This window comes from Mya arenaria, chromosome 13 (assembly GCF_026914265.1).
Source record: "Mya arenaria isolate MELC-2E11 chromosome 13, ASM2691426v1".
NCBI classification, from domain to species: Eukaryota; Metazoa; Mollusca; class Bivalvia; order Myida; family Myidae; genus Mya; species Mya arenaria.
The window spans coordinates 8337069-8349839 of record NC_069134.1 but is presented as its reverse complement, the minus strand read 5'-3'; the positions used below and the strand labels follow the sequence as shown (position 1 = coordinate 8349839).

The 12771-nt window shown below is 33.5% G+C and overlaps 1 protein-coding gene across 1 annotated transcript in view; it reads right to left on the bottom strand.

Moving 5' to 3' along the window:
* Positions 1-12389, bottom strand: part of LOC128213850 (peroxidasin homolog) — a 47309-nt gene extending 34920 nt beyond the window's left edge. The window contains exons 1-5 of the mRNA XM_052919914.1: positions 11836-12389; positions 5382-5508; positions 5029-5225; positions 4467-4509; positions 4209-4321 (exon numbers count right to left, since the gene is read on the bottom strand). Of these exons, the coding sequence (XP_052775874.1) occupies positions 4209-4321; positions 4467-4509; positions 5029-5225; positions 5382-5508; positions 11836-12028 (673 nt within the window). The 5' untranslated portion in view covers positions 12029-12389. The remainder of the gene's footprint in view (positions 1-4208; positions 4322-4466; positions 4510-5028; positions 5226-5381; positions 5509-11835) is intronic.
* Between the last annotated feature and the right edge of the window lie 382 nt (positions 12390-12771).

Sequence of the window (12771 nt, the reverse complement as noted above, 5' to 3'; positions counted from 1 at the left end):
AGGAATACATCTTTGACCGAAGTCCAACATGCTTATTAATAGCAGGTATTTTTTGATTGGGGTTTTCACTGTTATTCAACAGGTGTTTATCTTTAAACAAATCCTCACATGCATCTTTTGTTTTTATTAAATAACGAAGAGAGCCAGTGTCAGTAGGATTACATTCTCTTTACCGTTTTTCTTCAAAATGTAATTGTAATGAAAATCGTACATTAGGTCCTTACAAAATTCAAGAATAGCCATTAAAACATAGCAATGACAAACTAGAAGTAACTGATCTTAAATTGTATTCATTGCTTATAGATTGTCGTTAAACATTTTAGCAGAAAAAAAATGTTTTCTAACTTACAAGCTTTTCAAGTATTTTTCATCATGTGTAAGAGAAAAACATACTCTTCAACAAAGAATTTTCATTGTTCTTCCAAATACTGGGTCATCAATTTAAAGAAATCTTTTTAAAATGCATTTTTGACGTTAGTTGTTTTTGTGTATTAAATACAAGATTCGTTTAGCCACTACCTTTAATCAAATTATAATAACCTGTGTAAGTTTATTTCATTCCAAAACTACGAAATAAATAAGGGATCTGTTTTTAAAGTGCATACCTTTCTATATGAAAAAAATGGGATTGGTTTTGTTATGTTATAGCCTGCTGACTGAAATGCACTTTTAAGTTCTGCACGGTAAGGGAAGAGCCATTCATCTTTTACAAATGACTTTTCAGGTGCTAGTTGATAAACAAAATGAATGCCATCAATCTCCTTTGGGTATCCAGGATCACAATCAATAATTAATACGCTTGTTTTAATACAGTTGAACACCTTAAATCCGAAGTCGTAAGGACCCAACAAATTACTTCGGAATAGCGGTGTTTCGGATTAACAATTGTCCGCAAATGACAGCGTTCGCGAATGAAAGATGACGTGAAATACTAAGTCGTGAAGATTGCAATGTGGGTTACACGTTACCAATACGATACACTCGGTTTGAGTTATCTTTCGTATAGAAACATATTTGTTGATTTAGTCTTTAATAATTGACAAATAATTCGTAATTATACTTCTTTATTAAAACAACAGGAGTAAAATCGGGACCGAAAAATAATTTCGCAATAGCGATAATTTCGGATAAACAGTGTATCATCTTCGTTCTAATTATAATTACTTATGTTCTTATTATTTGCTTTTGAATATCTGTACGAGATGTAACCTTTGCCGCCGCGTAGCTCTTTAACAATAATAAATTGCATACCAATATTAATAATTAATTCTTGTTCTGTTTTTGTCATTTTCAGTCATGCATCCGATGAGAGACCATGAGAACTAAAGTAATGGAATGGATCTAACTTTGTTGTAAATCTGCTTATAAAAGAACATCTGTTTTTAAGTAAATGTCAAATAATCTTATATTGTTTTAGAGCCAAATTACTTCCAGATTGTGTGCATGTTTGTAGTCATCATTAGATTTATCCTCATCTTTTATTTGAAAATAAAAATACTTTTTGGTGGTAAAGAGGTATCAACGAACCTCCCAAAATCGTTCATATCATCATACGTGTAAACTCCTTTTCTTTATATTAATTCAAAGTTATTTTGAAAGCATTGTTTTGTAAAACTACGTGCATCCAAACGTAAATGTGAACTTCATTTGCAGGTGATTAATTAAGTAATTGTTAATTGTCAATTGTTGTTTGAAATTTTGAATTAACATTATTTGTCTTCGAACCTTTTTAATGTTACTAATCCATCTTTTTCTGATTTAAATTACTTTTACAATTTTCTTATTCTAACTTTTATTATCTGATTTGTTTAATATGCAGGATATATACAACAATGATTCAAACGTATTTGCAGCTTTTGAGATACTGAATTTACCACTGTATAGAAATGTTGTCGACCAAAATGTGAATTACTATGGTAATATGCTTATAGAAATATGCAAAAATAATAATTTGTTTTTGCTAAACGATTGTATTGAATCTGATATTTGTAATCCAAAGTTTTCTTGTCGGGTATGTAGTACAGTTGATTATGTCATATCAAGTTGAAGTTCTAATGTTTTTGAGAATATCATATACTTAAGTATTCATGATTTGAGACATAAAACAAACTTAAAATCCCTTAATTATGGATAAAGCATAAAAAACATGTTTTTTTTATAAAATAATATTAATACAGTTGTTAATGAAATTCTAAACAGAATTAAAATAAATAGATTCTTATAATTATTTTTCTCTGAAAAATATTGATTATATTGCTTGTACTATATATAATGTCTTTAGTACCAGTTGGTTTCTTTTAGTAGAGTGCATAGAAAGCGAAACCACAATAATATCAACACACCACACAAATTCCCCTGGTTTAATAGTAAATGCCACAGGGTAATAAACATTATCACATAAGGCAAAAAAAGCTTATATTAAGTATAAAAGTATATATTTAAAGAATGCGACAAAACAAATAAGTAAGCAATTAAAGAATACGATCCCTGTAGCTTGAAATAAATTTAACTCAAATATAATTAATCAGTTAAGAGCTATCAAAAGTTCTGACCCAATTTTTTCTTGGAAAATCTTTAACTCTGATTTTACAAGAAAAAAAACAACACAATTTCATCCACAGATGACTTTGTCATTTTTACAAGAAGGTAATTGAGATTCCCAATTCAAATGATTATAATTTGCAATGTGAAAGAAGCATGCAAGCAAATGAAGGTATTGAAGATTAAAGCGGTTTAATCAGTAAAAACAATAAAGCATCGGGTGATGATAGTATCCTTAATAAACACATCAAATCAACTAAACACAGTTTGCTTCTTGTCTAATGTTTTCCTGTTTTAATGTCATTCGAATATAAGGTTAATTTCCAGTTGAACGGAATGTATCATTAAACCAATTTATAAAAATAAAGGTGATCATAAAAACCATTAAAACTATAGAACGATATCTCTTTGAACTTGCTCAGGCAAACGTTTTACATGCGTTTTAAATTATTTACTTAACACCTATGCAGGAAACCCTAACCTTATAATTGTGAACCAAGCAGGTTTTCGTAAAAAAATAATGATATAAATGGATCTTGTTTCATACTTATAGTTAATATGTACAAGAACATACAATCCAAAGTTATGACTTCAGAAGGTGTTTCTCAAACCTTTGAATGTTTATCAGGGGATAGGCAAGGAGACAATGTATCTCTTTTTCGTATTTCTATGGTTTTAAATCATGTTGATCATATCTTGATCAAATTGATATTCAACGTGTGAATAAAGATAGTACAATGGATGTCTTAACCTTAAATTATTCATGCATATGAATATCTTGGATTATAGTTTACTAACGTGGATTAAATGTTAAGACAAAAAATCCTAACTGACCAGGCTTCAAAGGCTATGTTTGCGCTGTTAAAGAAATCAAAGATTATTTCATTACCGTATGATATTCAAATTGATTTATTTGTTAAAGCAATTCGTCTGAGTTTACTTTACGGTGGTGAAATATGGGGGTACGGTAATGTTGACATTTTAGAACGAGTTCGGCCAAAGGTTTATAAATGTATATGCGAATGATGAATGAAAATAATCGATACCACCATACAGGATATTTAGCGAACTTAATGTTTAGCGCTTGTATGTTTATACCAAAACCAGAATAATTTCATACTGAACAAGGATAATTAAAAATATTAATGACAATACAACAACTACTAAGTTAAACTCTAAACATATTAACTTCTAAATGACTTGGTTTCAAAAAGTTCTGTCAGATCTGTCTGTATTGAAAATATTAAGTCTACTTTATGTGAACTTTTTCCCCAGGCATATCATATAGTAAAAGCTTTCTAAACAGTTACTGGTTTATTTAGGCTTAACATCAAAAACTAAGATATCTTATATAAATATATAAGAGTACAATCTCCTCAATCAAACTACAATCAGTCATTACCGTTCCACTAGATAAAATATTTAAATATTAAATACTTTTCATATCACGAAATTATAAAATGTCATTTGAACTCGGTCTATGGCGGTATTTTAGGAAGTTGTAGCGTTTATAAAACAAAAAAGCAAAAAAAGATTTTCAGAATAAAAACGACTAAGGATGTTTTGCATTAGTTGATGGTATTTACAGTGAATGCACAAACTATGAACGGACGCAATACCTCAAGAAATTATAAAGAGCTCAATAAATGAGAAGGAGCTAATATTACTTATGGTGCAGTCAAGTGGAGTTGTTGGTAGAGCTCGAACCATGTTGATGCACGTGCGATTTGGCGGGAAGAAAGGGTCATTCGGTGGGATATCTATTGGGAAGCAACCTGGCCTAAAACACAAATAAAATGGAAAACTATTACTAAGTGAAAACCAGATCAGCATATACGTGAACAATCCCTTTGAGTTAATCACTTGTTTCGATAAAAAGTATATTTTTATCAACATGTTCATGAATCTAAATCAATACAAGTCACCTCTTTGGCTTCGTGCAGCAATCCAAGTTGGCCTTTGCATGACCTGAAAAATGGTTTACTTTTAATTTACCTAACATCAATTTTGAATGCCATTTGTTTTCCACCCATTATTATTTTTACGTGAGTAAATTGAAGTCATCAATCTTAACCATTTGTCCCAGAAACATCCTACATATTTTCAGAAGTTGATTATGATAACTTATGTGTAAATGATGTAAAACTGCACGCACGAGGGGATTTATTAACGTGCAAGAGGGGATAAATTATAATCTTGCGAGAGCGCCTGAAATTCTACGTCATGGCTAATGAACTGGCCGATCTCCATTAGCAGGTGCGTGGAGCCGGCTAGAGAATTCGACATGCTATCGTGGAACTTCCGACTAATGAGGCGCGCGTTCGGCAGTGGTCCTCCAAACACGCTGGCGGCCCGGGGCTCAGACACTCCTGTGAAACGTGCCAGAGTCTAATATTATGATGTTAAAGAAACAGTTGTCAAAATTGTATTTCTTTATTTATCATATGATCATGCATATGCCAAGAATGGTATTAAACATTGTCATACGCAACAATAATCTCTCAAAAGGCGTCTGCGATCTCCCCCACAGGGGATTGGCCACGTTATTACAAGATCCATCTATCGTCCGGAACTTCACTGAACGGTCACAGTTGGGTTTTTGGAAAGGACAGTGCAGGGCCTTCGGCGGCGTGATCCTAGCGGCGGTTATCTGCCGACCAGCGTCTTCAGGATGAATTTTCATGCTAGAAATACGGATGTTACAAAATAATGGTTACGATCGAAAACTGTTGGTTGCGTATACAGACACACGTTGAGCATAGATTATTGCTTAAATAATTTTCAAGACCTTGATTCCCTGCATTGCCAGTTTAAAATATAACAGAGAATGGCACACCTACCTGCTTATAATATTTCTGGCGATCTCTAGGAAGGCCCGACCCATCCGACCGATCCCATTTGCGGTAGCGGAAGTCAGCAGATGTGGCCCTGAAGAATCCTTCCGACCGGGTATTACTCGGTCTGTGCCTGCAACAGCAAATCTATATGCAGTCACACATGGTGATGAGAAATTATTAAAATCCCAGATTTTTCTACGACGATTTTCTGTCAAGAGACTGGTCATGCAAATTATTGTGACTTCCTGAAAGAAACTGAAATTTGCACATCATTAAATGAATGATATATTCACAATCTACGATGTATATAAAAATGATCGGAGATGAGCGAAGTTGACGTCATATCGATTTATTTCTGATTGCTTGTAATATGCATAATTGGGATGGGGGGATCACTCACAGAAAGGTACGTCCTGCGTGACTATCCAAGCACAATGCAAATATTAACATAATATGCTAGTCGTATCGTTGTAAATGTATTTTCTTGTTATAAATGTACATGCATTTTCATATTTTCTTTAAGGAGGCAACTATTAAATTTATTGAATTGAAATTCTACAAGCTAACAAAATACATAAATACTAGTAAATCTGATTCACATATTGTAATAGAATATACAGAATTCTTCCTTTTTCCTTTATCATATCACATTGGCAACTTTTATCGCATACATGCATTTTGTCATGATATATGTTGAAATATTCTAACAACAAACGTCAAAGTGTGTTATGATTTCACCAGATAATGATCAAAACACTTGAATGTGGTTTATGCAAAATCTTCAACTTTGAATTCAATTTGACATAATAAAAAAAACGTTTAATTAAATGTTCGGTTTAAACAATTTTTATTTCAAAAGATATATTTAAAAAGGAATACACAAGGTAAGAGCATAATGAATAATAAAAGGTTGTCTTACATAATAATACAGGCAAAATACGCAAGACTTAGTGATATATGCATATTACAAAATAATCACAACATAATTAAAGAGGAAGCTTATAAGCTTATACTGTGTCTCGCTTCCGTCACATTTCAAGCTGCTTGTTATGGTGTAAAAGGTTGTTCTGATTTTTATATTTTCGTTACCGTTACAATTTGATGAATAAGATGAAAGGTGAATGACAAATGAAGGAATTAGCAGAATGCGTTGGAAGTATGATAAAATCAACATAGAGAGAAACGTCAAGAAGCAGGAAGACGGGGCAGGGCATGTACATGTCAGGTCAGTTGTAGAATCTGGTTTGTTCGTATTATCTTAAGAGATCAAAAGTGTTTAGTTTGGCGAATGTAGTGTTGAACGTGATTGATTATTGTTGAGTTGGTCAAATCCGTCCCATTTCTTGAACCAAACAGTAGTACTTGAAGTGACATAGGCATAATAGTAGACAGTTGGTTGAATAGATGATGCCTTTGTGCACGATAAAGGGGACTGAACTTGTTTCTGTAGCTTTTCGCATAGATATTCAAGCGATTTGCGATCAAGGACGTATTTAAATGATCGCATGAGGTAAATACGTTGCCATGCCTTGGTTTTGACGGGCTCATGCCATGAGCAGTTATTGGCGAGTGTTAGACGCCGAGATTTTTATGAGTAGTAACTTACGCTATTTAAACATTATCCATAAAGATAGGTGGATGTTTGTTTTTCGAGATATTAAAAATGATTCGGTTTTCGCGGGGTTAAATGATACAAGCCACTTTTCTGCCCACATATGGATTTTGTTCATGTTATCATTTAGTTGCTGAGCGGCAGACAAAGGATCATCGACAACAATATACACGGAAGTATCATCTGCGATAAGATGTATGGGTGATTTTATTTCCCGGACGATAGCATTTATAAAGACAAGAAACAGTAGGGGTCCAAGAATCGAACCCTATGGAACTCCGGCAGATATTGAAACCATATCTGACATAGTACCAGACAAGACAACTCCCTGTTTTCTTTCACTGAGATAATCAGTTAGCCAAAATAATAGGGAACCGGAAATACCACTTTCACGAAGCTTGAAAAGTAGACCTTCATGCCATACGCGATCAAAGGCTTTAGAGATGTCACAGAATACTGCCCTTACTTCTTTACTCTCGTCTAGTGCAAGGCAGAAGGAGTGATAGAAAGATACACGCTCATATACAGTGGAGTCATTTGGAACACAACCTGACTGAAATGGGGTTAAGATGTCATTTTGACGGAAGAAGTTAAACATGTATTTATGCAAAATACTTTCTAGAACCTCACTAATAACACTCAAAAGGGATAATGGACGATAATTACCAACAGCTTGGGGATCTGATTTCTTAAAAATCGCACAGACATGAGCCAGTTTCCACTGGTTAGGTACTTTACCAGAACGAAGAGAGTAATTATCAAGATCTCGAAGGGGCTGTGAAATTTCGATGGCTATCTCCCTTAGTACAAAGCTGTTTACAGAGTCAGTTCCTGTTGCCTTGCCAGTTTTTAGTTACTTAATTGAGTCTATAACATCTTGATGGAAATATCAAAATCTTACAGGAATGGGACATCAGAGACAGTAGGAAGAGGTCTGTTATATACAGTCAGAAGGCTCTGTGATTGGAAAAAGTTATTCAGAAGATTTGCTTTGTCAATGTTAGTTTCGTAGACGGTGCCATCGTGGATGAGAGGGGGAATGTGCATCGAATCCGACGTAGCACTAGTAAAATATTTAATAGTTTTCCAAAAAATCAGAAGAGATAAAGGTATATCCCGGAAGTTTCGAAGCAAGTTTTTCATAATGTGATTGTTTGACAATTTTTGAGATATGGTTAGCATGATTGCGAATAGTCCTGTAAGCTTGCCAGTGATTTTCATAGTTTGAACATCTGACCCTTTTGTATGTCATTCGTCTCTGACGGAGTAGTTTACGAATTTCATTGTGAAACCACGGGGGTCCTGATTGCGAATTGTTATAGACTTTGACGGTATACATATTTCACAAAACATCATCAGTTGATTGGTAAATTGTTTAGCGTATATATCAATTTTCGTGTGAAACATGTATTCTAGTCAAAGGATGACACAAGCGTTCGGAGTTTGAAGTAGTCCCCTTGTGAAAATTTCCAAACTTTTCGTTTAAATGTTGATCCGACCGTTTTGTTGAATTTTAATATGCAAAAAATAGGGCAATGGTAACGAACTAACTGATCCAGAAAAGATTCGCCTACACCACCTTTCAGTACAATATCTGATGATGAAACTAAGAATAAGTTGAGAAGGGTTTCCGACGTTTCGGTAAAATGAGTAGCGTCACGGATTAATTGTGACGGATTCAATTATGCCATGATGACTCAATCTTATCTTTTATACCAGTATCAACCGCCAGTGGCATTGAGTTGGTGATGGATTCAAGAACATATGAAGTGAAATTAGGAGGTCTATTAAAAGTACCAAGCAAAAGACGTTTTGTTTTTATGCGTAATTCGAGCCAATGACATTCTACATCGTTTACTTCTAGATCACGTCGCTCTTACACAAATATGTCAGATTTAATATAGACTAAGACACTTCCATGGGGGTTAGTAGATCTATCTCTTTTAAATGGAATATGGAAGGCAGGAAATATCAACTCAGAAGTTTCAATGTAAGGCGTGAGCCATGTTTCAGTAAAGGCTAGGGTATCAAAGTCATGTAGGTCGGCATACAAAACGTCTTTTTGCCGTTAAAGCTCTGCACATTGTAATGTACTTAACTGTACCAACAATCGCAGTAAAAACTTCAGAAGAGGTGGTTTACAGAGTTGATGTAGGACGAGGATTTTCATGAACATCACCGGAAAGAATTAGAAGCATAGACAACCAACAAATTCATTCAAAATGTGTTTAATGTGTAAAACCTTTTGGTTGAACTTAAAAATAGTAGAACAAACCGACCCTCATCCGATATGTGCCTATTTAAATAGACATTTATAATAGTGTCAACCGTGGTCATATAGCTCTATGAATGAGGGATATCTACATACTCACTGACCTGTACTACGGAGATATAGGGAAAAGAAAGAGGAAGTAGGAGGAAAGAATGTATGGAGGAAGTACCTGAGTAACACAACAAGTACTTGTAAATAGGGAGTTCTCTTAAATAAGTTGGGTTTGGATGCATTTAATAATGTATTGCGCGAATGGGAAAATTCTATTACGCACTTTTATGCAGAATTAGTTACAGGATGTGTTATTATAAAATGCGAGTAGCGTCTGAAAAGCTTTATATACAGTAGTATTATAGGGTCGACATTTTCTTAAAGTATATCTCATGGATACGATGTGTTTACGGACATGACAGCATTAAATCGACTTTTCCTACCAATATATACGTAACAATTTTTAAAGAAGCAGCTACCAAAGAAACCTGAAATTGTTGTTTTTCAGATCTAATGTTAGAACGTAAATGTTTCTGGATGTTGCTCGTGCAACATATGAGAAAGGCTATTCTTTGACAGATACTCCAAACTTTGTGGAACTAGTGCCGCGGGATTAGAAAATATGTTAAGAAATATTTTTACCGAATATTGCAGAATTTTAGTGCGAGTGAGTATGTGCCTTTAATGTGTCAATAGGTGTGCACGCTTTTCTCCAGACAGACGAGGATCAAAATTACGTCAGATCGGCCTACATCTCATTTTATCAATAAAAGTCTTTGCTGTCAGTGTATACGGATTAATAGATGAGATTTAATTCTTTGTGTGACATTACGACTATATTAATTTATTATTAATGGGGAATATGTGATCATTTGGAACGTAAGTAATTTGATTTTTTTTAGTATGTAAGTTTTTAAGTGTTTAATCTGTCCAGTGGCAAACGATAAAGTAAGGATGTACTTTATTCGTGTGAGCGGATATTGATGCTGATGTAGCAACGATGCGAATTTATTTGTATAATTTTTATTGTTTGAATGAATTAGTATCATGGTGATAGTACGTTCATTCATGGAGAGAACAAACAGTGATTCGGTGTTAATATGAACATCACACACACACACACACACACACACACACACACACGCACACACACACGCACACACACACACACACACACACACACACACACACACATATATGTATATATAGATAGTGCTAGCAGCTTGAAAGCATCGCAGTATGATGACAGTGTTAGCTCAATCAGGTAGTAACAATACTGAGTTTTAATTTCATGACATATTTAATCCTATTAACATAATTATGTTAATAACATCACGACACTTATTAAAGATGCATTTTTACAACAAAGAGGAAAACCAAGACAAGTAATTTGACAGGATCATGGAACATTAAAGTGTTTAGTTGATTTAAAAAAAAAAGCATTTTCATCGGAAGAAGTTAGTCCAATAAAATATAATAGGCTATAAAATTAAATTCTTAGCTAACTTTAACATGTGACATTTAGTACCGGAACGAACTAAAGCATATATATATATATATATATATATATATATATATATATATATATATATATATATAAACTTTACAAGGCATATGTTCAAACATGACAAAAAACGTTTACCATGGAGAAAACAAACATTAAAACCAGATAATTTAAAACTGAGGAGGTATAAAGAAATTAGTAGTTTGTTCATCTTATTAAATGGTATTTGAGGTTAAATTATTATACGGATATATTTAAAGTATTGGCGAAGATAAATTCAATTAAGAAGATTGTTATATTTATTCGAGTAAATGATCGTATAATTTCAGATTAAGAAGCAGAAATTTTATATATAGTTAACCAAAAACAGTGGTTATTTATGATTCCTTAACATGCAAGAAACATTGACTATCAGTAAGTTACATTTTTTGTCAAGTTTAAGCTGGTTCAGTACAAGAAAAAGGATAACACATTGATATATATATATATACATACACACATATATACACATACACACACACATAGAAATATGTGTGTGTAAAATTATTAGGGTAAGCAACAAGATCAAACAGTTTAAATTGCATTATTTAAATGTTTTGTTTCATGTTCTTATGCAAAGTTTTCAATGTATATAGTCCAAGTTGAAGGCATGCAAAACGGAATCATAACTCCAATAAAGAACAGCTGAAACGTTTTTAATTATAACATCAATAAAGAACAGCTGAAACGTTTTTGTTGAAACACGCGTTCATGGTGCACTAAAACCCTTCTCGGTTATGTATAAACAAATGTTATATTGTAGTTTTGCATGAACATTTTTACATACATTTGGTATGTTTTTAATGGATGTGTAGTATATATCCTTTGCACATATTTGGATGTTTTGACATTTGTAAAAACAATGGACATGTAACAAAGTGGTTTGTAGTAAAGGTAAACTGTATGTGTATGTATATTGTGCCAGAACTGGACTGGATACATTTTGATTGATCAAAATATGTATAACACGATTTTTTATTTAACTTTTTTTTCAAAATCTATATTTAAATAATACATTTTTATTATAAGGTTGCCGTACCTTCATCAAATGCGCTCTTGTCAAGTCTGTCTGCCTCGGCAATCCTCGCGTCCACCCCGACTGCCGCTTGGATGACGGCGGCATTGAACTTTGAACGAGTCGCCTTCACACCCTGACCGGCATCCAGTCGGCATGACAACGACAGCAGTGTCAGCCATAGAATAACATTGCGAAACTGAAATAACTTCACCATAACGGTAGCTTTCGAAATGATAATAGTTATTGCAAACGCAATATATAAACCTTCATCCTAGCTTAAAGTTTACGCAAATTTTCGCAGATGGTTGCACAAGCAACATTATCAAGTTATGTTTGAAAGTGCACGGATAAAAGACATGTTTCGAGATGAATGTTAACTAAGAGTTTTTAATTAGTTTTGATTTCAATGATCGGGAATAACTCAATAATGAACAACATTCAGATTTATTAATTTTTAAAAAATCTGCATCAGTGAGTTACGTTATAAATGAACAAGTGAATGCCATGAACTACATTGTGTTGAGAAGCCAACTTTTTATGACAACTGATAATTACTTTTTGATTATTTTTCTCCATTAAAGCGGTGATTTAAACAAATGAACAGCATTATATTTAAATCGTATTTCACTTTAAATTTGATCACGGCAATTTAAATGTGTTTTATTTATTAAAGGCACTGAACGTTTTTTAAAAAGGCTAAGAAGCTGAGTTCTTGGCGTTTGTGGTATCGTCGGCAAATCGTTAAATTGTAAAAGGGCAATATAAGTAACAGGTTATCAAGGTAATCGAAGATAATGCATTGAGCTGAAATAGAAAAAGAACATGTATCATCCGGAAAGCAATAATAAGGGGTTATACCGCATCATAACCACCTTAATTGGGGTTGGGCAGGGTATCAAAACTGAAGTAGCTGGACAGTTTTGATTAGGGGTCAAGAAGGAGATCAAACATAACCAT